Below are 25,127 nucleotides of genomic sequence, written 5' to 3'. Positions count from 1 at the left end.
AATGGGGCACTGAACCCAAAGCATTAACAGAGATAATGGGAACTGCAGATGCTGGAGAATCCAAGATAACAAAGTGCGAAGCTGGATGAACACAGCAGGCCAAGCAACATCTCAGAAGCACAAAAGCTCCTCTCTCCGAAACAGTGGAAGTTTGCTATGGGCATGGCAAAATGAATGGTGGGGGAAAACAGGAGAGAGAAGGAAGGTAGGGACAGGATTTTCAGGATTTTGAAACACATAAAGGACAAAAAGCCAGTGTAAATTACCAACAGCAGAGGGATAAATGTGATGTTGATGACGACCAGGATTTTATGTAGAAGGGGATCCATATAGCAGAGCTTGGGGTATATTAGTTTCTATAAGTTGTTGAGATAGGGTCACTAGAAAAAAACGGTGGGTGAAAGTATGAAACTGGGTGAGTCGCAGCTTAATCAATAATGGTCTGATTGGATTTGAATGTTTTCCAAAGGGATGGTGACTCTGCTGGTGTTTACCTGCTTCTGTTGTTCTGCTGAGACTTTGATTTGGTTCAGACAGCACAGATTTTGAAATGATCTTGAAGAATGATATAAGTATGATGAAATGATGAAAACAATGTGAGCCAGCAGCAAGTCTGGCTCAAAGATGGTCAGAAAAATAGATTTAGGTTTCCCACCAGAATGAGGAAATAGAGCCACAAATGCAATGAAGTGCCAGATAATGGCTTGAATGAGTGTTGATAATGATTCTGCCAATTATAATTAACACTAAAATATCACTCTTGTCTCTTGCTCACACCCTTCCAAACTCCCCACTATCTCAACGTCATGTTTTATTATTTGAAGCTTTTCCCACTCCCATTTAAAATTTGTCCATTTTTAAAATCTCTCCTAAATACAGTTTGTTCTCAGCTTCAAAACTTCAAGCGCTAAAGCATCCCATGCTCAAACAACGTTTTAGCAGTTAGGTTTCTACGATCCTATCTCTTTAAGTGTTTGGTACAAATCCTACATTTCTACTGCTTGTAACTGACCTATCAATCATCAAAAATAATTTTTCATATTTTAAACTCTCTCAAACTCACAGAATTTCACAATTCTTTAGTTTTAAAATTCCAGTGAACAAAATCTTAGGTTTCCAAATATTTAGGATAATTATATTCTCTCATCCCAGACAGCTCTTTAGTGAGTCTGTGGTGGGATTGGCTCATCAGAGGTTGGTGGGAATGTGGAGTTGAGTTGCAATCGGCTCAGCCCTGATCTTGTCAAATGATAGAGTAGGTTAGAAGAGCTGAATGTCTTCTCCTACCTTATATGATCTTTATATCATCCAGAGCAGATTTATGGGAATACCACCACCTTCAAGTGCCCTTCTAAGCCATTCACCATCCTGACTTGGAAACATCACCGTTCCTTCACTGTCCCTGGGTCAAAATCCTGGAATTCTCTCCCCAAGCGCATTGTGGGTCAACCCACAACAGGTGGACTGCAGCAGTCAAGAAAGCAGCTCAACACCACCTCCTCAAGGGCAACTAAGAACAAGCAATAAATGCTATCACAGCCAGTGACATTACACCCTACAAATGAATAAAATAAATTCAGGAGCTGGGGGAGGGGTGTAAGTGACTCTCAATACTGCCAAGCCAATCAGAGCACCAGCTCTGCAAACTTAGGAGAACCAATCAGAAAATTGGTGATCGAGCAGCATCTGTCACAGAGTAGATACAAATTTTCTGGTTGGCAAACTGTAATGAGTGGTGTGCCACAGAGATTGGTGTTGGCATCGCACCAGATTTAATTGGTGTCAATGACTTGGATGAAGAGACCAAAGGTACACAAGCTAAATTCACTGATAACGCAAAGGTAGTTGCTGAAGAGGACCTAAAAGGCTACAATTGAATATTGACATATTAGGTGAGGGGCAAAGGTCTTTGTAAATTAAGTATAAGGTTGAAAAACTGCGAAATTGTCCATTTTGGTAGGAATTACAAATAACCAGCACATTGCGTAAATGCAGAGGGATCTGCATGTCTTCATGTATGAATTTAAAAATGTTAGTACAGCAGGTAAATGGGAAAGCTAATAGAATGTTATTATTTACTGCAATGAGAATTCAATATAAAAGTATGAAAATTAAATTTCCATTATACAGGACTCTAGTGGGACCACAATTGGAGCTCTGTTTCAGTTTTGGGGGAAAAATATAAATGCATTGATAGTGGTTGTGGGAGGAGGTGACATGGTGATAATATCCCTGGACGAATAATCCAGGATCCAAAAGCGAAGTTCTGGGGACACCAGTTCAAGTACCAGTTTGGTAAATGTGACATTTCAATTGAATGAAAATCTAAAATAAAAGTTTTGACTGTGCAAAAACTGTTTATTATTGTAAAACCCAACAGGCTCACTAATGTCTTCAAGGAAAGGAAAATGCCATCCTTACCTGGTCTAGCCTAAATGTGACTCCAGGCCCACAGCAATGTGGTTAACCCCAAACTGCCTTCTGGGCAATTAGGGTTGGGTAATAAATTCTGACCTAGCTGGTGATGTCTTCATCCCATGAATACGTAAATAAAATATCCAGAGAAGGTTTACTTGGTTAATACATGGAAAGGGCATCTTGTCTTTTGAGAAAAGGCTGGAAAGCTTGTGTGGTATCGCATTGTTTAGAAAAGTAAGAATTGAATTGATTGCACCATAGGATCTTGACAGGTTTTAACTGGGTGTTACAAAAACAGAAGTTACTGGAAAAGCTCAGCAGGTCTGGCAGCATCTGTGAAGAAAAAAAATCAGAGCTAACATTTTGGGTCAGGTGACCCTTCCTCTGAGGTAACCAGGTGCAGCCTCACCAACGACTTATACAACTGTAACATAATGTCCCAACTCCTATACTCAATGCCTTGACCGGTGAAGGCCAGCATGCTAAATGCCTTTGACACTATAGCTATTGGCCCTGCTCCATTGAAGTTGAAGGAGACAGTATGGAATATGTTAAACACTTCCTGTGCCTCAATAGCCTCCTCTTTCAAAAGACCACTGTTAGATGATTGATCCAACACAAGGTTAGCTGTGCTAGTCAGATTTCCACAAACTATGGCTATAAATATTCATCAACAAAGACCTCCATAAATCAACATAAGTCTGAGACTGCAGAGCAGCTGTCTTGACCACGTTCTTGCACTGCAGTGAGACCAGGACTGTGCGTCAGTGAGATATCAAAGCACACAGGGAAGTTCACCAGTAGAGCCTCTGCTGTACTCTCCAGACTCTGTGAGATGACCTTGAAACTAACACTCGTGTTCTTCTTGAAGCCAGTTCCATAAGCATCCAGGACATTGTGAAGGAACCAAACAGGGGTACGTAAAGGGGTACATTTGGGTTGAGTGAGTGGTCCAAAATCTGGCAGAGGGAGAGTCACAAGACAAAATGTGAACTTGAGATAACAAAATGTGAAGCTGGATGAACACAGCAGGCCAAGCAGCATCTCAGGAGCACAAAAGCTGACGTTTCGGGCCTAGACCCTTCATTGGATCATTGGATGAGGGGTCTAGGCCCAAAACGTCAGCTTTTGTGCTCCTGAGATGCTGCTTGGCCTGCTGTGTTCATCCAGCTCCACACTTTGTTAGTTTGAATTCTCCAGCATCTGCAGTTCCCATTATCTCTGATAAAATGTGAACTTGGTTACTTTGGCAGAAAGAATAGAAAAACAGCACGCTATTTAAGTGGAGAGAGATTTCAGAACGCGGACAGTCGGAGAGGTCTTGCTGCCCTATTGAATGAATGACTTGAAGTACAAGTGCAGGTTTGGCAAATGGTTAAGAAGGTAAAGGGAATGTTAGAGATTATTGCAAAGGGAATGGAAGATGAAAGTAGGAATGTTATACCAACGTTTTATGGAGCATTGATGAGACCACAGCATGAGTACTGCTGAGTGTAGTGGTTTCCTTATTTATGGAAAGATGTAAATATATTAAAAGCAGATGTGATTTTGATGGCTTGACTGATTACTGAAATAGAGGGCTGGGGTGCTGTTACTTAGAAGGAGATGTTGGAGAGACTGGCCCTTTATCCATTAAATTTTAGAGAAATTAGAGGTTATCCTGTTGAAATATATAAGATCCTGTGGGATTTAGCAAGGTAGATGCTGAAAGGATGTTTCCCTGCAATGGAGAAACTTCAACTAGGAGTAGCTGCTTAAAAATAAGAAATCTCTTTCAGTCTTAGGTAAAAGGAGAAAGTAGTTTTTCTCTTGGATTGAGAGTTTTTGGAACCCACCTCTCCTTTGGGTAGGATGATTGAAGGCAGATTTATGATTGATAAAGGGAGTAGATGGTTATTGGCTGTAGGTGGGAATGTGAAGTTGGGGCCACAATCAGTTCCATGGTGATCCCATTAGATAGCAGATAAGTCTTGATGGTTCAAATGGCCTCAAATATTTACAAATTATATCAATGCGTCGGAAGAAAGAAGTGAATGTATGATGGCTAGATTTGCTGATGACATAAAGATAGAAATGAAATAAATTTGTGAAGAGAACATAAGTCTGCAAAGAAATGTACACACCTTATGTTGGTAGGCAACAATTTAGCACATGGAGTATGATGTGTGAATTCATCCACTTTGGAAAGGAAAATAGAAAAGCTGTTTGTTTTTAAAGGCAAGTTATGTGATGTGGGCATCACTGGTGGGGCTAGCATTTATTGCCCATCCCAAATTACCCTGGAAAAGGTGGCAGTAAACTATTTTCTTCAACCACATTATGTGCTATTATTTGAATGAAATGGGATTGAAGAACCTGAGGTACAAAAGGATCTTGGTGTCTTGGTACATGAGTTACAGAAATTTTGTCTATAGATGCAGTAAGTAAATATGAAGGTACATTGGCACGATGTTGTTTATTGACAGGGAAACAGAAGATGAAAATATGAATGTTTTGTTAGAATTAATGTGGTAAGGCCACATTCTGGGATGTTGTGCATTGGTTTGGTGTCCTTATTTAAGTGGAGACAGAATTGCATTAGCAGCAGTTCAGGGAAGGTTCTGCTGATTGATTCCTGTGATAAAAGGGTTCATCTCATGAGGAATCTTTCAACAATTTATGTCAATAACTATTGGAGTTAGGAGAACGAGAGTGAATTTTTTTTTGCAACATTTCAGATTCTGAGATAATTAAATGAGTGAACGTCAATGTTTCCCCTTGTGGGATCAAGAAATAGGATCACAGTTTAAAAATGAAAGTTCTCACATTGAAAGTGAAGATTAGGGGAGTTTTTCTTCTCTTTCAGAGGGTTGTGTGTCTATGGAACTCTCTTCCCAAGAGAATGGTGGAAGTGAAGTGATTCAGTAGTTTAGTGCAGATTTAGATAGATTTTTGACTGACAACAGAGTCAACATGTAGTGTGGTAGGCTGGAAGGTGTAGTTCAGGCTGCAATCGGATCCGGTGTCTTATTATCTAATACCAGAGCAGATTTGAGAGGTTTAATGACCCACTCATGATCCTCAGTGAATTATTTGTTTATACACCTTGTTTTCTCAATCTCAAATGGCTGAGTATTAAAGTGGAGTATAACAAAAATGGCTGAGTATTAAAGTGGAGTATAACAAAAATGCTTCAAAGACACTTGGGAAGTTGTCCTTGATGTGCAGCATCAGTGACTGGAAGGAGCTTTCTACCAATCATTCCATAATGGTGGTAACTAGTCCATCAAGCTGCAGATTGTATTGAGTTCAGAGAAAGAAAGGAAGCAAGCTCTTGAGTCTAGAACCCACGGCATGAGGAGATGTTGTGCCCCATCAACAATCTATTGGTCAAGAATTGTCCTGTTTTATCACATGAAGACAGAAATTCATGACTGAGTAGACTACTTCATTGTTTCAAAGGACAGCTGATGTTGGCTTTTTTATGTTCCTGACCAAATTCTTTATTTTTTTTCAGTCAAGTAAATGTTCTGTATATTGCCTAAAAAATAAACAAAAAAATTGCTGTTGTTACCCTTATAACCCGTTAGCAGGACCATGTGAGGATTTAAATGCTATTTGTGATATATCTGACAGAATATGCAATGACAACCCTGGCTTCCATTAGTTGCACTTTCTAAGTAAAAGTTTCACCACAGCAAAGAACTTCCACATATTTTACCTTCATTAAAAGTTATCTCCATGTTAAAATTCCAAGTGATAAATTAAACTTGACAATATACTGCCATGAAAAGAGATTTGTATCGGCAGTGCACTTGGAGAATTGGTTTTATTTACTAGAGGAAGAAAGCTTGTTGATCTGATCAATCCCCAGAATGCTATAGAGTTGGGATGATTGCAATCCAGCCTAATCTATCTTTTGTCTCCAGTGGTATTAAAGAATATGCATCCGTGCTTTTGTAAAACTGCAATATAGTTAGGTCTAAGGTATTCTGACATCCATTGATAAATTCTAAAATCATCTTACTGTGTTTTTCATAAATAGTAGATTAATTTATGTCAATATCTTTAATGATATTCCTTTGCAGTCACTTTCCATTTTGAATGAGCAGCTTTTGTAGTCTCATTTACAATACTGTGCTTTGCCCAGCCATAGATCTTTCTGCCATCACAATGGGATCTCTAATTAGTCTACAGTAAATGATCTGACAGCTTTGGTGCTGGAATAAGAGATAGAGAGCTAATTAAACACAAGGCAAAAATGCGTGTATAATTAGTTCATGTTTCCCATTCCATTATAGAGCTGGCTGAATCATTTGCAATAACCTTTATTGAAGTACTTAATTCAGCGTGAGGCATTCTCAAATGTATTTCATTTCCAAAATACACAGCACAGCCTCATCTGGCACATAAACAAGAGGAATTAATTTTCCATTCATGAAATAACGCTGTTACGCATGCAGATGTCTCCAATACTATGGAACTTGTGACAACCATTGTATTTACGTAGAACTGGAGTAGTTAAGTGGGGAAGGGAAAGGATAATTGAGCTAATCTCAGTGACAAGGGCATTGATTAAAGAGATGGAAAATGGAGAGGGTGATGCTATCTAAGGGGAAATGCTGGTAACGTCTTTAGTGATTTTAACGGTATCATTGAAGGAAGGGCAGCCTGTGGATATAATTAGAATTCCCTCAAAAGGATTACGTTCCTGATTCAAAAGAAATATTTTTTACGACAGAAAATAAAGGTTTTGGAACGTTCCTTTGTCCATCATTTGTCAAATAATACTTTCTCTAAAAAGAGTGAAGAGGAAAGTCATCTTTGTCTTTTGAGGTTATTTTGTTTTGCCTTTTTTTTGTTACTATCTGTTTGAGGCCTAATTTTTTCTAGCTCGTCTAATTAACACAATCATAATCACATTTACAAAGATGATAAGTTCAATGTACATTATCAAAGTTGGACTTTAACCACAGTTCTGTTCTTGCTCTTTCATCTGAGCTGTTATATTTGTCAATTGTAAATATGTCTAACTACAACTGATGTTATCTGTTGAGCTAATGGAAACATTAGATTTTAATAAGCTTGGCATAAGGTGTAAACAAACTGAAAACTTTAACATTTTCAATTGAGCATAGAGGCTCAGCATGAAATTGTTGAGGGTAGATCATGTCTGGTAAAGCCGATTGAAGAGGTGACTGAAGTAGTGAACAATGGACTGTCTATGAATGTTATTTATAAGAATGTCCAGAAGACATTTGATGAAATGCCCAGAACATGCCATTAGCTAAATATGAAGCTAATGAAACTGGTGACAAATTATTGAACAAATTAGGAAATTGGTTAAACTGCAGAAGTCAGAGAGTGGGGATTATGAGTAAATAGTTTAAGTGGCAGGATAAAACTAGCCCTGCAAACCTAAACAGGCCTGTTTACAGACATCAGCAAATTTATTAATGAATTGCTTGATGGAGTCAATAGATGCACATTCAATTTTATTAATGAAACAAAGATAAGTTGACATTGGAAACATTAGGAAAAGAGCATAAAGTGTATTAAAGGATTAAACAAATTTGCAGGGATGGTGACAGATGGATTTTATTGCAACAAATGTCAGGTCATTCACTTTGGAACTAAAATTTGGGATTGTAAAGGATGAAAAGCTGTGGAAGCCCATAGAAACTGAAATGTACCTGTACACAAGTCACCATAATATCATGGAGAACTACAGATAATAAAATATCGACTGAAATGCTTAACTTTATATCCAGAAGACTGGAGTACAATGGGATATAAGACTGGTGTCTACCTGGAGGTGGCAGTTATGGCTAAGGTGTTAGATTAACACATTGTACGTGTCTGTACCGGAGACAAATATAACCTAGACCACAGTGACCCCAGAGGGAACTCCGTCACCAGAAGGCTTCAAAACTGATAAGGCAGAAATGTTGCCTGTGACTGGATGAAATACATCCAAGGATTTTGAAGGAAGAGAGTGTGGAAATTGTAGAGGGACTGGCCACAACCTTTCAGTATTCATCAGACTTGGGGGAAGTGCTAGAAGACTGAAGAATTGAAAACATTACGGTTCTGTTCTAGAAAGTTTGTAGGGATAACACCAGCAATTACAGACCAGTCACTTTAACTACAGTGGTGCGAAAGCTTCTAGAAACAATTATTCAGAATAGAATTAGTAGTTATATGGAAAAAGTAAGTTGAATAGGAAGGGTTGGTATTGATTTGCCCTTCAGAAATCCTTTGATCTAACTTCCTAGAGTTTTTCTGATGAGAAAACAGACCAAGTGAAGGTAATGCTGTTGATGTGGCTTACATCAATTTCCAGAAGATGTTTGATACAGCGCCACATAACACACTTGAAGAAAGTTATTACTCATTGAGTAAGAGGGACAATAGCAACGTGGATTCAAAATTGGCTGAGTGTTAGAAAACAGGGATTCATAATCAATGGATAATGTTCAGGCTGGATGGAGTCATAGAGCCATAGAATCCTACAGCGTGGAGACAGGCTTTTCGGCCCAAACTGGTCCGTGCTGACCAAATAGTCTATCCACGCTAACCCCATTTCCCTGCACTTGGCCCGTATCCTTCTAAACCTTTCCTATCCATGAATTTGGGCAAATGCCTTTTAAATGTTGTTGATGTACCTGCCCTAACCACTTTTGCTGGCTGCTCATTTCATTTGTGTACTACTATCTGTGTAAAAAATGTTGCCCCTCAGGTTCCCATGTATTCTTTCCTCTCTTACCTTAAACTGATGCCCTCCAACCCTCAATTCCCCAACCATGGGAAAAAGACTGAGTGTGTTCACCCTATCCATGCCTCTCATGATCTTACATATTTCTATAAGATCACCCTCAGTCTCCTATGCTCTATAGAAAATATTCCTAGCTTACCCAACCTCTCCGTGTAACTTATTCCCTTGAGCCCTGGCAACATCCTTGTAAATTTCTTCTGTACTCTTTCCAGTTTAATAACATCCTTCCTATAGCAAAGTGACCAAAACTGAACACAATACTCCAAACACAGCCTCATCAAGGACCTACACAACTGCAACATAACTTCCCAAATTCTACATCCAATACCCAGACTGATGAAGGCCAGTGTGTCAAAAGCTTTCTTCGCTGCTCTGTTTACCTGTGACTCCACTTTCAGAGAACCGTGCACCTGGACTCTAAGGATTCTCTGTTTCACCGCACTCCTTAAGGCCCTACCATTTAACATGAAACTCCTACCTTGATTTGGCTTTCCAAAATGGAAATGATGTTCTGGACACCATGTTTTAAGAAATTTATGAAGATTGGAAATAATTTACAAGAATCATTCCAGGAATGAGGAACTTCAGGTACAATGATAGATTGAAAAAGTTGGCACTGGTCTCTTTGTAGAGAAGAAGGTTCAGGCACGATTGGATGGGAGTTTGCAAAATCCTGAGTGCGCCGGGCAGAATAGATAAGGAGGAACAGTCCTGTTCATAAAAAAGGATAAAGAACAAGAAGGCACAGATATGAAATGATCTACAAAAGGATTGTGGGTGAAACAAGAAAACATCATTTTCACTCAGCGTGGTTTTACAATACCTGCAATTGTGGTGGAGGCAAGTTCAATCAAGGCATTCAAGATGTCGCTGTATGAGTATTTGGATAAAAAATAATGTGGAAAAAGCAATAGACTAACATCCGGTAATGATGCTCCTGTACCAAGCTGGTAGAGGCATGATGGGCCACGTGGCCACTGTTTGCATTGCAATATTTCTGAAATTCTGTCATTCTGTGAAGTTAACTTTTGAAAAATGAAAACCCTTGTTAGATGACAGCTGAATGATTGGAAGCAGTTCTGGATGTCACACCTCAGGATGCCCTGGAGACAGTAGAGTATAGATTCACCAGATGTATAACTGGACTCCAAAAATTAATTCACACACCAGAATTTAATTTCTTGGATTTTAGGAGGTTAAGATTGATTTGATCAATGTTGTCAAAACATCAAAAGGCACAGGTATGGCAGATAGTTTTTTTGTATTTCACCTGCTTCAGAAATCAACAAGAGGAATATTTAAAAATTGTTATCTGGTCTTTCTGGATTGAAGGTAAGAAACAATTCTACAAACAAATGCAGGCAGAATTTAGCAATTCTTTCCTGCAAATAGCAGTTGATGCTGGATCAATTGTTAATTAACGTGTGAAACTGATAGCTTTTTGTTAGCCAATGTTTTTAAAGAACATGGGCCAAAGGCAAGACATTTAATTGCCTATCAGAATATGATCTCATTAGATGATGGAAGCGGCTGAAGGCCTAAATTGAACACATTTATTTTATGTGATCTGATATTGTTAGACATTCCTGGGATAAAACCACAGAGTACATTTCTACCTGACAGTTTCTATGAAGTAGCTATGCATCAGAACATCAACTGTTTTGAGTTATACATCTTTACAGATTGGCTATAATTTACAATTCTTGCACTAAAAGCCTTAACTGTTATATTAATGTGCAAACTGACTTCCCTGCGTTTAGAGGGAATAAATATCTGAATGCATACAAAAACCTCTGCAATAGAGAGCGATTTGAATTAATAAAAGATGCAATCTTGAAAAACTGCCATAAAATGTTGTTGTTTAGTAAAATAATTTTAAAACATCATTACTACATTGATAATTCTCTCATTAATCTTTTTCAATTATGATCATGATTCTTAATTGGTTCAATGAAGATGCAGACTGTAATAACAGTGTGGAGCTGTAGGAGCGCAACAGGATAGGCAGCATCAGAGGAGCAGGAAAGTTGATGTTTTGGGTCAGGACCCTTCTTCAGAAATGTTCATGCCCAAACAGAATGTAATACTCATTGTATCTTTATGCACCTAGGAAAATGTATTCAGACTCGAGACCTCACATTTTGAGAATGGACGAGGGAAGAGCCCCTATGATCCCAGGCTGCTGACCACTTCGATTTTGGTTGGTAAGTAAACCAAGAAGTTGATCAGAATGAAAAGCTTCACCAATTCAGTGCTGGTGTGCTGTCCAACCACTGGTTTCATTAAATGCTCTGTTGAGTTACACTCATTCTCATTGTAACTGTAATCACATTGAAGCAGTGTTCAAAATAATCAAACTACTGTAATAATATTAGTAACTAGAAATGTCACAGCTACAAGAGCAGCTCAGAGACTAGGGATCCTGTAGTGAGTAACCTACCTCCTGACTGTCCAAAACCTGTCCACCATCAACAAGGCACAAGTCATGAGTGAGATGCAAGACACTCCACTTGCTTGGATGGGTGCAGCTCCAATAACATTCCAGAACCTTGACACCATCCAGGACAAGGCAGCCTGCTTGACAGGCACTACATCCACAAACATCCACTCCCTTCTCCAACACAGTAGCAGCAGTGTATATTATCTAAAAGATGCACTGCAGAAGTTTACAAAAGATCCTCAGTTTGCACTTTCCAAACCCACAACCAATTCTAGATAGAAGGGCAATGGCTACAGATACATGGGGACATCACCACCCGCAAGTTCCCCTCCAAGTCACTCACCATCCTGACTTGTAAATATATCACTGTTGCTGTATAAAAATCCTGGAATACCCTCCCTAAGAGCATTGTGGATCAACCTACAGCACATAGACTGCAGCAGTTCAAAAAAACAGCTCACCATCACCTTCTCAAGGGCAACTAGGGACAGGCAACAAACGCTGGGCCTCATCAGAAACACCTTATGTCCTGTGAGTGAATAGAACTGTGAAATCATGTGTTCCATTCTGCCCTGACAACCCAACATTAACATTTTATGCTGCAGCTGTACAAAACTCTGGTGCGGCCGCACTTGGAGTATTGCTTACAGTTCTGGTAAGAAGGATGTGGAAGCTTTGGAAAGGGTGCAGAGGAGATTTACTAAGATGTTGCCTGGTATGGAGGGAAGGCCTTACGAGGAAAGGCTGAGGGACTTGAGGCTGTTTTCATTAGAGAGAAGAAGGTTGAGAGGTGACTTAATTGAGACATATAAAATAATCAGAGGGTTAGATAGGGTGGATAGGGAGACCCTTTTTCCTAGGATGGTGACAGCGAGCACGAGGGGGCGTAGCTTTGAATTGAGGGGTGAAAGATATAGGACAGATGTCAGAGGTAGTTTCTTTACTCAGAGAGTAGTAAGGGTATGGAACGCTTTGCCTGCAACGGTAGTAGATTCGCCAACTTTAAGTACATTTAAGTCGTCATTGGACATGCATATGGACATACATGGAATAGTGTAGGTTAGATGGGCTTTAGATTGTATGACAGTTCGGCACAACATCGAAGGCTGAAGGGCCGGTACTGTGCTGTAATGTTCTATGTTCTATCGTGCCTTTCAGTCCTCCCAAGTAACACACAGAATCTTGTACTGAGATAATTATAATTAGATTTGTGTCATAGTCAGAACACCCAACAAATGTTTCATTTTCCATGTCCAACATTATACAAGAACAGCTACATTGTGAGATTATCTGCTCTGAGTATTATAGCAGTTTATAATGGCTGCAAAATATGATACATATCAAATTTAATAATACATTCTTTCATTCGAAACTTCTTATGAAGTTTTATGTTATCTGATTTCATTTCTTGAGATCCCAGGGGTCGGGGAAACAGGAAGAGGTGGGATTTCTGCTTGTGTCACAGTTTCAGGTAGTATTTGACTCATTTTAGACACTTTATCAAAGCTTTACAAAGACTCATTTGTGATACAAAATCAGATTTTAAAATGCCATGGTCACTAAAAGATGAAAGTCAAATGAAACAGAATTGAGACTTGTTGATAACATCAGGTTTAACTGAAAGATTAACACTGTGCTTCAGTAAGTTCAACTTACTTATGTTACAATATGCTAACATTAATTAAAAGAAACTGTTTTATCAGTGATGAAATTACATTTAATAAAGGCATGATGAAAAGCTGCTTTTAAAAGAGAATTTCCTATCATTAGAAATAGGATTCTTTTCCTAATCCAGATGGCCGATAAGGGCAAGCTTTGGAGGACTGTTTTGGAAAAATATCGCAAGTTGAGTCAAAATTGCACTACTGATTCCGGTTTGAAATGTTGCACTTGATTATTCATTATGGATTTCACTTTAAATTATTATTCTGTCTTCAAAAGAGGAATCCAGTTACCCAAATTAATCAGAAGTAACAATTGCTTTGGTTACTACTGGAATATACATGTTCACATATCTCTTATTCTCCTATTGAAGGGACAGTAACTGTCTGAGTTTGATTTGCCCTGCTGTTTATGTACAGTACATACCTGGGCATCGGGTTTTGCTTAATTCCAAGAGGCTCCTTCTTTGCTATAGAGTTATACCGCACAGAAATACGTCCTTCAGCCCAACATGTCTATACTGGCAACAAATGCCATACTACACTAATTCCATTTACCTGCTCTTGATCCATAGCCTATTATGTCCTGGCATTATAAGAGGTCATCCAGATGCTTCTTAAGTATTGTGAGAATATCTACCTCCACCACCCTCTCAGGCAGCACATTCCATATTTTACCAGTGTCTGGCTGAAAAAAAGTTACTTCTCAGATTATCTCTAAGTCACTCATCCTCAATTTAAAATTATAGGCTCCGGTCTGAGACAGGACAGCCATGGGAAAAGATTCTGACAATCTACCTTGTCTGTGCTTCTCATAATAATTTTGTATACCCCAGTCGGATAGCCCTCAGCCTCCTCTGCTCCAAGGAAAACATACCCAGCCTGCCCAGTCTCCCCTCACAATGGAGACTTTTCATCCAAGGCAACACCCTGGTGAATTACCTCTGCACCCTCTCCATTGCAATCATGTCCTTCCAGTAATGTGGTGACCAGAAATGCACACAGTACTCCTTCCATGGCCTAGCCAAGGTTTTATAAAGTTGTAACCAGACTTCCTTGTTCCTATATTCTGTGTCTGGCTAATGAAGGCAAGCATCCTGTGTGCTACCTTCACCACCCTGCCCATCTGTGTTGACACCTTCAGGGATCTATGGACTCAAACACAAAGGTCCCTTTCTTTCCTCAGTGCTTACTAAGGATTTACCATTCATTGAGTACATCCTTCCCTGACTGGACCTCCAAAAATGCATCACCTTGCACTTATCAGGATTGAATTCCATCTGCCATTGCTCTGCCCAATTTACCAGCTGATCAACACCAAACTAAAGCCTGAAACCATCCGCTTCACTATCAACAGTGCTACCAATTTTAGTGCCATTTACAGAAGCACTAATGGATGTTCAGATCCAAGTAGTTAAAGTAAATCAGTGTTTCTTCAGTGAAGGAGTGGGGACGGCGGTGGCTTTTATTTGCTTCGTTAATGGGATGTGGGCAATGCTGGTAGGGTCAACATATTTTTGCTTGTCCCCAGCTGTCCTTGAGAAGGTTGTTATCATGAAGTGAGCATCCCTGACTGAGCCCCAAACTGGGTGTCACTGAGCAGTTTATTGCTGAGCAGCTGCTGCTTGATAGCACTGTTGATGATACCTTCCATCACTTTACTTATAATAGGAAGTACATTGAAGGGGCAGTAACTGTCTGAGTTTGATTTGCCCTGCTGTTTATGTACAGTACATACCTGGGGAGCTTTCCACATTGTCACGTAAATGCCAGCGTTGTAGCTGTACTGGAACAGGAGTGCGGCAGTTCTGGAGAACAAGTCTTCAGTGTTATTGATGGAATATTGTCATGGCCCATAGCTTTTGCAGTATCCAGTGCCTCCAGCTGTAACTTGATATCACGTGGAGTGAATCAAATTGGCTGAAGACCGGTGTCTGTAATGCTGGGGACCACTGACGGATCATCCACTTGGAATTCTGGCTGAAGGTTGCTCTGAATGCTTCAGCCTTATCCTGTGCAGGAATGCTTGGCACTGACTCTGTGACAGAGTGATTGGTGACAGCAATGCAGAGAAGGACTTTGACATCCACTTTGTAAGTAGGTTATACAATTCCTTTGATGACCAAAGGATGGCCCTATGTTCTTTACAGCAATTGAGATACTTTCAAAGAGACACTGCTGTTGTAATGTTGGATATAGAGCAGTTAATGTGCAGCAGTATGATGACGACCGAGTAATCTACTATTCAAATGTTGATGGATTAGTAGTGACCAGGATAGTAAGGGGTACCCTTTGGCACTTCTTGTACAGGATGATATAATTGCAATGTCAACTGTCATCTTAATGCCTATGTTTTGGAGTGTGATTTGAACCTTAAACATTCTGTCTCAGAGGCTCGACTGTTAGCCAATTAAGCACAACCCATATTTAGTAGGCAAAAATGCTCCCTTAGTGAAATATTTTAAATATTATGATCCGTTCACTGCAGTTTTTGTTCTGTAATTGATTCAGATCTTCAAACTTTCAGTGACAACTTGCTGCATTAGCAGAACATTGTCAGTGTGGTAACAATACAAAACACACTAGCTGATTCAGCAGTGCTTCAGTTACAAGCCCGAAACCAGAAATATTCAAGCTTCTACTTAAAACAATAACAACATTTCACAGTTTATGACTTGTACTGTAACAAACGGATTAAAAGCACAATTTAATAAACATCCTTTTTGTAGATAATTTACATTTTAATTCACAGAATATAGAATTTTCCTTTTGTTTTTAACATAACCAAATACTCTCACTAATTAATGCTATCTCTTAATTCGACACCCAAATCTCTGAGAATGAATCCAAAAAGGCTCTCAGCTCCCGAGGGTCTACTTCCATTATTTTCTTTTCTCAGCCTGGTAACTATTAATCCAAGAGCTATCTCTCATGATATGAGATAACAAAGTGTGTAGCTGGATGAACACAGCAGGCCAAGCAGCATCTCAGGAGCACAAAAGCTGACGTTTCGGGCCTAGACCCTTCATCAGAGGAGTCTTCTTGGAGATTCTCCCTCTGGTGCGAGCTAAGTGAATCTTCCAGCTTCAATTCAAATCCTCACAAATTTGGTCTTCACAACCTGAACACAAGCTCCCACTACATTCCTGAAGGGCGAATTATCAAGATGTTCAGACATTAGTTCTGTCTGGTGTTTAAAATTTCATGTTCCTCACACCATCCCAGGATTTTGCCGACTAATAGGCAGCAGACAGGAATCCTACAGTCATTTTCTCCAAATGTAAATTCCCAGCAAAGCAGCCTGGATCTCCTTTTAAACTCGAACTGGCACTTTTGTTTTGTGGGATGATGGCGATGCTGTCTACTTGTCCAGGGGACAGATGAGAGTGCACCACACTGCTGTAGGTCTGGAGTCACATGTAGACTTGACCAGGTAAGGATGATCGATTTCCTTCCCCAGAGGACATTAGTGAACCAGATAGATTTTTACAACAAATGACAATGTTTTCATGGCCATCATTAGATTCTTAATTTCAGATTACTTTTCTCTTGAATTCAAATTCCAGCATCTGCCATGGCAGGGTTCGAACACTGGTCCCCAGAATGTTAGGGTCTCCAAATTAGCAGTCCAGCAATAATGCCAAGATGCCATTGCCTCCCCTTTCACCCACTCAGGTCAAAATCAGAATAAGTCACATGATACCATCCTCATTTGACCAGATTAAAGACACAGTCTCAAAACATAACAATCCTGTTAAACTTGTACTTAAAACACTTAACATTAATGACAGCTTAACAATATATTTTGATGATTATCATCATTGTGTCAGTTAAGTATAAGTGTGTATGTTCAGCACCTGCCCTCACTCCCAGATAAAGATCTAACAGTTACTGTCAGTGATTGGGGATTTGTAAATCAGCTCCCACCCTCATTCCCACATCCTCTCATATGACTTGAAAACTCATGTAAAAACACAATCTAAGGTGTATGATTAGAAGAGAGTGCTGTTGCTGATATAAATGTGAAATCTATCAGGTATAAGAAGGAATGTATTGTACCGGGTCTTTAAACGAATTGGCTTTGGTTCTATTAACATTACTTCTTTTCAATTGGTTTGTTAGTCATTTTTCTTTATTTTAAGTCCATCCCATTCATATTTCTGTATTTTTAAAGCAGTCTTCCAGTTTGTAGGACAATGTTACACTCACTTATTTTATTACCAAAATACTTACATATTCCAAATGTTTATTAAATGTTTTGGTGCTTCCTGATGAAATATTAGAATGTGTTATGCTAGAGCAGTGGCTATTTCCTGAATTATTCCGAGTACGCGATATCAAATCATAACATGGCAAGGTGAGAATTCAGACTCAGTCTTGTTTTAATTAACTGGAATAAAAGTTGGCACCAGTAAATGTGTCCAAGTAATTATGAGACTGTCTGACAACTACAAATGCTTTATGAACATGCTGCTGTCCTTGTCTGGTCTTATTTATATGTATCTCCATATCCATGAGACTCCAAGCCACCCTTCACAATATCTGAGCAAGCTGCTAGCTACCAAGATAATTTGGAGTGGGAAACAGATTACAGCTTTACCAGTGATACCACAGTCTAGAATTAGTTCTAAGAAGATCTTTGTCACCCCAGAGATATCTGTAACTGTCATTGCATACAACACACTTGCTGCTTTTTGTGTTCAGTTAAATCATTGTTACTATACAAAAACCTCTGATGAAGGGTCTAGGCCCGAAACGTCAGCTTTTGTGCTCCTGAGATGCTGCTTGGCCTGCTGTGTTCATCCAGCCTCACATTTTATTATCTTGGAATTCTCCAGCATCTGCAGTTCCCATTATCTCTTCAAAACTGGAAGTTTCTTTTTATTTTACAGGTTTGGATTTTCATAATACCACTAAGTAGCTTTCATATTGCCTCCAGGTGTACCAAAAATCTAATATTAACAAAGTCTCCATCATAATTCTTGTTCTGGGCAAAAAAATAAACAATCCTTACACTCAAGTGTTTCATTATTTTCCTGGCCACGTTGATATTCTCCAGAGTTTAGGATTTTATTATTCCAGGAGAAATCAATAAAGCCTTAGCCATCAGCAACTAATTCCAGTCAGTACTGAAAGTAGGCAAAAGACAGCAATGGTGTGAGAGTTAGGAAAGGATTGTCAGCTAAAAGCATGTGATTAAATATTGGAGTAAGGATTTTGCTTTAGTGAAAAATAAGAGAACAGTTGAATTTTCTTAATAATATACAATCTGTTAATAAAAGGTGCATTCTGAGAAACTGAAGCTTTAAAAGCGATGAAGTCCTACGGTTCTGCTCACAAGTCATTGAGAGTGAAACTTGGCTTTTAAAAAGCAATAATGGTGACTTTTGGGAAGCATCTCACAAAAGAAAGGAAATCCAAAACAAAATTTAAAAAGATGAGAAAGATATCAAAAACGCAAAATATACTGAAGATGCAAAGTATAATTTATATCACTCTGATATTCCTCTCTACCTCCCAAAGCTCATTCTTTAAAACATTCCTTTCTGACCTGTAATATTACAAAGCAGAGGCCAATCAGGACGTTAAATGCCTTCAAGGCAGAGATCGACAAACTCTTGATCTCACAAGGAATCAAGGGCTATGGGGAGAGTGCAGGGAAGTGGAGTTGAAATGCCCATCAGCCATGATTTAAATCCGGAGTGGACTTGATGGGCCGAATGGCTTTACGTCCACTCCTATGTCTTATGGTCTAATCCCCCTCTGATAACTAAAACTGAAACACCTGGAGTCACGCCTCACCCTATAATCTGTTAAAAGAGCCTCCAGTATGTTATAAAGAGATGGTTAAATAAAAAGATATAAAAGTTTATAATCAACAAGTGACAATTTATTTATCTAACACTAACAATGAACAAATTAACTAAACTATTAACAAACCGAATAAATCCTTTCTAACTACTAACCATTCCTGAATAAAATAAGATTTTAGTGGTAATAAGATGTAGCGCTGGATGAACACAGTAGGCCAAGCAGCATCAGAGAAGCAGGAAAGCTAACATTTCGGGTCTGCGGTTTTAGTGGTTTAGTAGATTTTAGTAGTATGCTGTTCCAGTAAATATAAATCCCACTTATCTAAACCTAAATAAAAAAGTAATAGAATTTAGTCTCTCAGAATGACAGTCAGTTTACATCTTGTGGAATGCTCTGTGTCTTCTCCGATGCACTCTTCTGTCAGGAATGCCTTCCCTGTCAAATTCTTTTGTCAGGAACATCAGCTTTTTGTATCATAGGTACCTATAATTTAGATGGAGCTTACTCTAAGGCTTAGAGAATTCTGTGAGAGCCACTGATTCTTTCTTTTAGAACTGAGAGCTGTTCCCTTGGAAGATGGCAGTTGGCTCTCCCCTGATTTTCCAAATGCCCTAATCTCTTATACACTTGATGACATATCAATTTCTTACAATAGGATTGGTCCTATGTTGTCAAAACCAACAAATTTAAACTTAATTGGTTTTGGTATCTGAGGACCTGAATTAAATTAATTGATTAAATACAAAAACCTATTGTCTTTTCTGATGAAGGATCTGGGCCTGAAACGTCAGCTTTTATGCTCCTAAGATGCTGCTTGGCCTGCTGTGTTCATCCAGCTCCACAATTTGTCTTCGTAAAAATGTTGTGTTGCTGCTAACAGTATAGCCTTTAGATACAAATGTTTCATTTCAGCTGCTCTGTGCACCTGCAAATCCGCAGACATCCTTTTGAATCTCTAAGAATAGAGAAAAATAATCTTTTAAAGGGACCATGCACTGCTTTACCCATACCATTTTACAAAGACCAACATTTTCACAAATATCAAATTCTAACTTCATGCCTTCCAATCCACAAGTACTCTACATAACTTCACAACAGTATTTTGAAGCAAACACTTAGGATGGAATGTTACCCTTCTTGGAGATGGTGAGAAGGTGAAATAATTGGACAGGTTGGCCTTAGATAAGAATTCATCCCTTTCACTACTTCACCAATTACGTTCATACAATCATAGAATCCCTACAATGTGGAAGCAGGCCATTCAGCCCACTGAGGCCTTCTGAAGCACTTCCCACCCACACCCGTCTTCCTTTCCTATCTCTGTATTTCTCATGGCTAACACAGCTAGCCTGCACATGCCTGGGCACTACAGGCAATTTAACATGACTAATTCACCTAAACTGCACATCGCTCGCCTGTGGGAGGAAACCGTGGCACTCGGAGGAAACCGGCACACACGTGGGGTGAATGTGCAGACTCCATACAGTCAGTCACCCGAGGGCGGAATCAAACCAGGGTCCATGGCTCTGTGAAGCGACAGCGCTGACCACTGAGCCGCAGTGAGATATCAGCGCTGACCACTGAGCCGCAGTGAGATATCAGCGCTGACCACCGAGCCGCCGTGAGGTGCCAGCGCTGACCACCGAGCCGTCGTGAGGTATCCGCGCTGACCACTGACCCGCCGTGAGGTACCAGCGCTGACCACCAAGCCGCCATGGCAGATCAGCGCTGACCACTGAGCCGCCGTGGTGTATCAGCGCTGATCACTGAGCCGCCGTGAGGTACCAGCGCTGACCACTGAGCCGCCGTGGTGTATCATCACTGACCACTGAGCCGCCGTGAGGTACCAACGCTGAACACTGAGCCGCCGTGGTGTATCAGCGCTGACCACTGAGCCGCCGTGAGGTACCAACGCTGAACACTGAGCCGCCGTGGTGTATCAGCGCTGACCACTGAGCCGCCGTGAGGTACCAACGCTGAACACTGAGCCGCCGTGGTGTATCAGCGCTGACCACTGAGCCGCCGTGAGGTACCAACGCTGAACACTGAGCCGCCGTGGTGTATCAGCGCTGACCACTGAGCCGCTGTGAGGTATCCACGCTGACCACTGAGCTGCCATGAGGTACCAGCGCTGACCACCGAGCCGCCATGGCATATCAGTGCAGACCACTGAGCCACCGAGAGGTATTAGCACTGACCACCGAGCCGCCGTGAGATATCAGCGCTGACCACTGACCCGCCGTGAGGTATTAGCGCTGACCACTGAGCCACCGAGAGGTATTAGCACTGACCACCGAGCCGCCGTGAGATATCAGCGCTGACCACTGACCCGCCGTGAGGTATTAGCGCTGACCACTGAGCCGCCGTGAGGTATTAGCGCTGACCACTGAGGCACGTACTGCAACTGTATGAAAAGTTCCCTGCCTGGGGACCCCTCCCAATCTGCCAACACTGAAAGCCCTGTAGGGGGTAATTGATGGCCATCTTAGAACCACAATTCGCCACCTCCCTGATTAGAGGCAGTCCTCAGGTTGTGACCAGGTTCAGTTCTGGTGTCTATTTGCATGCTAATTTGTATGAAAGTTGGTATACAATGCAGGATGATTTGTAAATGCTCATATGCTATGTCTTTAAAAGTACACTCTGCATGAGATTGCATTTGTAAAATTAGGCATTCAGAAGTCAGACATTCATAAATTGGGGACACCTCTATAGCTGCCTTCCTAGCAAATGGGATAGTTTCCTGACAGGGAGAGTGGAGTGACCTGCCTAACCAGTTGGGGAGGGGATCTCCAATTGCCCCAGTCTGGAGGGAAACTTGATGGTGTTGACAACCCCATGTATCTGCTGTCCTTGTCTTTCAAGGTGGTAGAGGTCATGGATTTGGAAGGCACTACTGCAGGAGCCCTGGTGAGTTTTTGAGTTAAGAGAATGAGATTTAATGCTGTCTTGGAAAGTTTAAATAGGGCATACTCTGTTTACCAGGTTTACATGCTTAATCAAAGCTGTGGATGAACAGTGCGCTGTTACACTGCCTCAATTTTTCCTCCTCCTGCTTCCATTACTCAGTCAGTTACATCCACACATGCTTCTCCTGTAGGGGACTGTAAATGAAACATAGGCACAGCACTCCTCTGAGGCACTGTCAGCAGGAAACATGCTTTTAATAAGGCTAAAACAAACAAAAGTGTCAGCTTGTCCCTGGAGTGCAACATTCTCCCATCACTCGAGCCAAAAAAGAACAGACAGATTGTGTCACATGTATCAAGGATATTGGCATTGATTGTCAGTTACCAAAGAGAGTGACCAGAAAAGCAAACATTTCAGTTTGATATAAAGCCTCTCGTTTTACCATTTACATAGAAGGAGGATAAATTTTCGAGCTGAAATATCAGCCTTTGGAAATTACTGCATCGTACATTAAAACTTCAGTTCTAAATGTAAAGAAAAGATAAAACTTTTTTTTCCTGGAGACTGTTGTTCTGAGTTTGATTGCCATCATTAACCATATGAGCACCTGAATCTCAAGGTGACTCAATTCCTTCCAAGATAATCGACCCCTATGTTACTCTGTACCAATTTCTCATTGTTGTTGGAATTTATAAGAAATCATTTTATTATGCTGCTAGGGTTTTATTATTTGCTAGGAGTATATATCACTTTGAAATTTGCTGTATGGTATCCAGCTAGTTTGAAATATTTGATGTAGAAAACGTTTAAAATATTGAGAAACAACAATAACTTATGTTTATGTTGTGTTAAATCCAATAAGATGTTCAAGGTGCTTCACAGAGACTGAATCTGACCCTGAGCCACGTTTGGGGATATTAGGCTAGGTGATCAAATGATTGATCAACAAGGTATGGAAATGTAGAAAATATTCATAATCATAAAGTCATACAGCACAGAAACAGACCCTTTGGCTCAACTCGTCCATGCCGACTAGATATCCTAAACTAATCTAGTCCCATTTGCCAGCATTTGGCCCATATCCCTCTAAACCCTTCCTATTCATGTACCCATCCAGGTGCCTTTTAAATGTTGTCATTGTACCAGCCTCCACCACTTCTTCTGGCAGTTCATTTCATACATGCACAACTCTCAGCATGAAAAGTTGTCTCTTAGATCCCTTTTAAATCTTTCCCCTCCTCACCTTAAACCTATGCCCTCTACTTTTGGACTCCCCTACTCTGGGATCACGATGTTAGTGGTTCACCCTATCACTGCCCCACATGATTTTATAAACCTCTATAAGCCTCCTACGTTCCAAGGAAAACAGCCCCAGCCTATTCAGGTTCTCTCTATAGGTCAAACGCTCTGAACCTGACAACACCCTCGTAAATCTTTTCTGAACCTTCACAAGCTTAATGACATCTTTCCTGCAGCAGGGAGATCAGGACTGAATGCAATATTCCAAAGGTGACCTAACAAATATCCTGTACAATTGCAATATGATGTCCCAACTCTTATGTTCAATGCATTAACCAAAATAGGCAAGAATTATAACCTAGTGTTGTGTGACTTCTGATCATCTAATTAAGGCTAATTTATCATTTCGTAGGCAGGTACTAAGCCATTCTGAAGAAGGGTTGCTGGACATGAAATGTTAACTCTGCTTTTAGATGCTGCCAGACCTTTGCATTTTCCAGCAATTTCTGTTCTTGCAAATTATTGTTTGCCTTCCTAATTGCTTGCTGCACTTCCATGCTTGTCAATGATCAGTGTACACGGTCACTCAGGTTCCTTTGTGCATCAACCTTTTCCAGTTTATCATGACCAAAATAATATTCTGTTGTTCTGCTTCTCCTGCTGAAGTGTTCAACTTCATACTTAGCCATGACATGCTGTTTCTGTTGTGTATTTTCCCAAAGCTTTTAAGGACCAGCTTTTGGGAGGAGGAGGAGTTGGGGAAGTTTATGGAGAGAACAAAGAAATTTAGGGCTCAGACAGGTAAAGTCACTACCTCCAATAAAGTCAGAAGCATGTGAGAGGCCAGAATTGAGTGAATGCTAAGATCTCAGAGTTGTATGGCTTAAAAAGATTACAATAATCAGCAAACACTAAGCCATGGAGCAATCTTTAAACTCAAAGCATTGCTGGATTGAACACTAGTGTCAATCAGCAGGAAGACTGGTGATTGGTGAAAAGGATTCGAGTGACAAAATCTTGGATGGAAGTGCTAAGGCACTTTGTGTAACAATTTGTTGAGACCAAAAGGATTAAGAAGAGAGGAGCGTTTCAAAGCTTGTGATTTGATTTGTAATGTGTTTTTGGAATATTGCCATTGTGACAGTGACAAATTTGTATTCCTTAATCCACAGATGGAGAGCTATACTCTGGCACTGCGGCAGATTTCATGGGCAGGGATTTTGCAATTTTCCGCACTTTGGGACATCATCACCCAATAAGGACAGAACAACATGATTCCAGGTGGCTGAATGGTAAGTAGGTTGGCCAATCTCTCCCAAAGGCTCAGGGATAAACTTTCAAGTATTTTAAAACGTGAATACTTGGAAATTAAAGTTTCAATTTACATTCAGCTTTCTGACAGCACTCCAATTTAGGCTTTTGTTTTCCCAAGGTGTGTAGTTATCCCAAGGTGTAGTTATAAAGTGTAGCAACACGTCATTCTAATGTATCCAACTTTGGTGTTTTTGACTGGCTTGCAGTAAACCTATACTAAGTACAGTGAGAAATGTTGATAGAGGAAAGAACCTGTCTAGTTCATTGTTATTACTGCTTCATGTATGCATTGACCTCAACTAACATAATGGAAAGAACTTAAAATTAGTGGAAGACAACTTTCCTCATCATTCTCAGAATGGATATATTTCCTTTTATTTCTGAATGTTCTGTTTCCCTCATCGATTCCCCACATCAGCCATTGTATTCCCAGTAGCAGCTGGGTTTGAAATAAGATTTCCTCTGCACAAGGCCAATGGATCAGGAGGAAATGCCTGGTCTGGCTATTTGATTATTGTTATATCACAGCTTTCCCCACCCAGTGTCTGCTGATCCATAATTTCAGACAATATAATTA

The 25,127-nt window shown here is 40.2% G+C and overlaps 1 protein-coding gene across 2 annotated transcripts in view; it reads left to right on the top strand.

Annotated features, from left to right (window-relative positions):
- Nucleotides 1-25,127, top strand: part of LOC125463164 (semaphorin-3A) — a 409,874-nt gene that overhangs the window by 319,172 nt on the left and 65,575 nt on the right. For both annotated transcript variants that reach the window (XM_048554000.2, XM_048554001.2), the window contains exons 6-7: nucleotides 11,283-11,376; nucleotides 24,409-24,528. In XM_048554000.2, coding sequence (XP_048409957.1) covers nucleotides 11,283-11,376; nucleotides 24,409-24,528 — 214 coding nt within the window. The remainder of the gene's footprint in view (nucleotides 1-11,282; nucleotides 11,377-24,408; nucleotides 24,529-25,127) is intronic.

This window comes from Stegostoma tigrinum, chromosome 25 (assembly GCF_030684315.1).
Source record: "Stegostoma tigrinum isolate sSteTig4 chromosome 25, sSteTig4.hap1, whole genome shotgun sequence".
Classification (NCBI taxonomy): Eukaryota; Metazoa; Chordata; class Chondrichthyes; order Orectolobiformes; family Stegostomatidae; genus Stegostoma; species Stegostoma tigrinum.
Note: the sequence above shows the minus strand (reverse complement) of the source record. Positions and strands in the feature narration are given on the sequence as shown.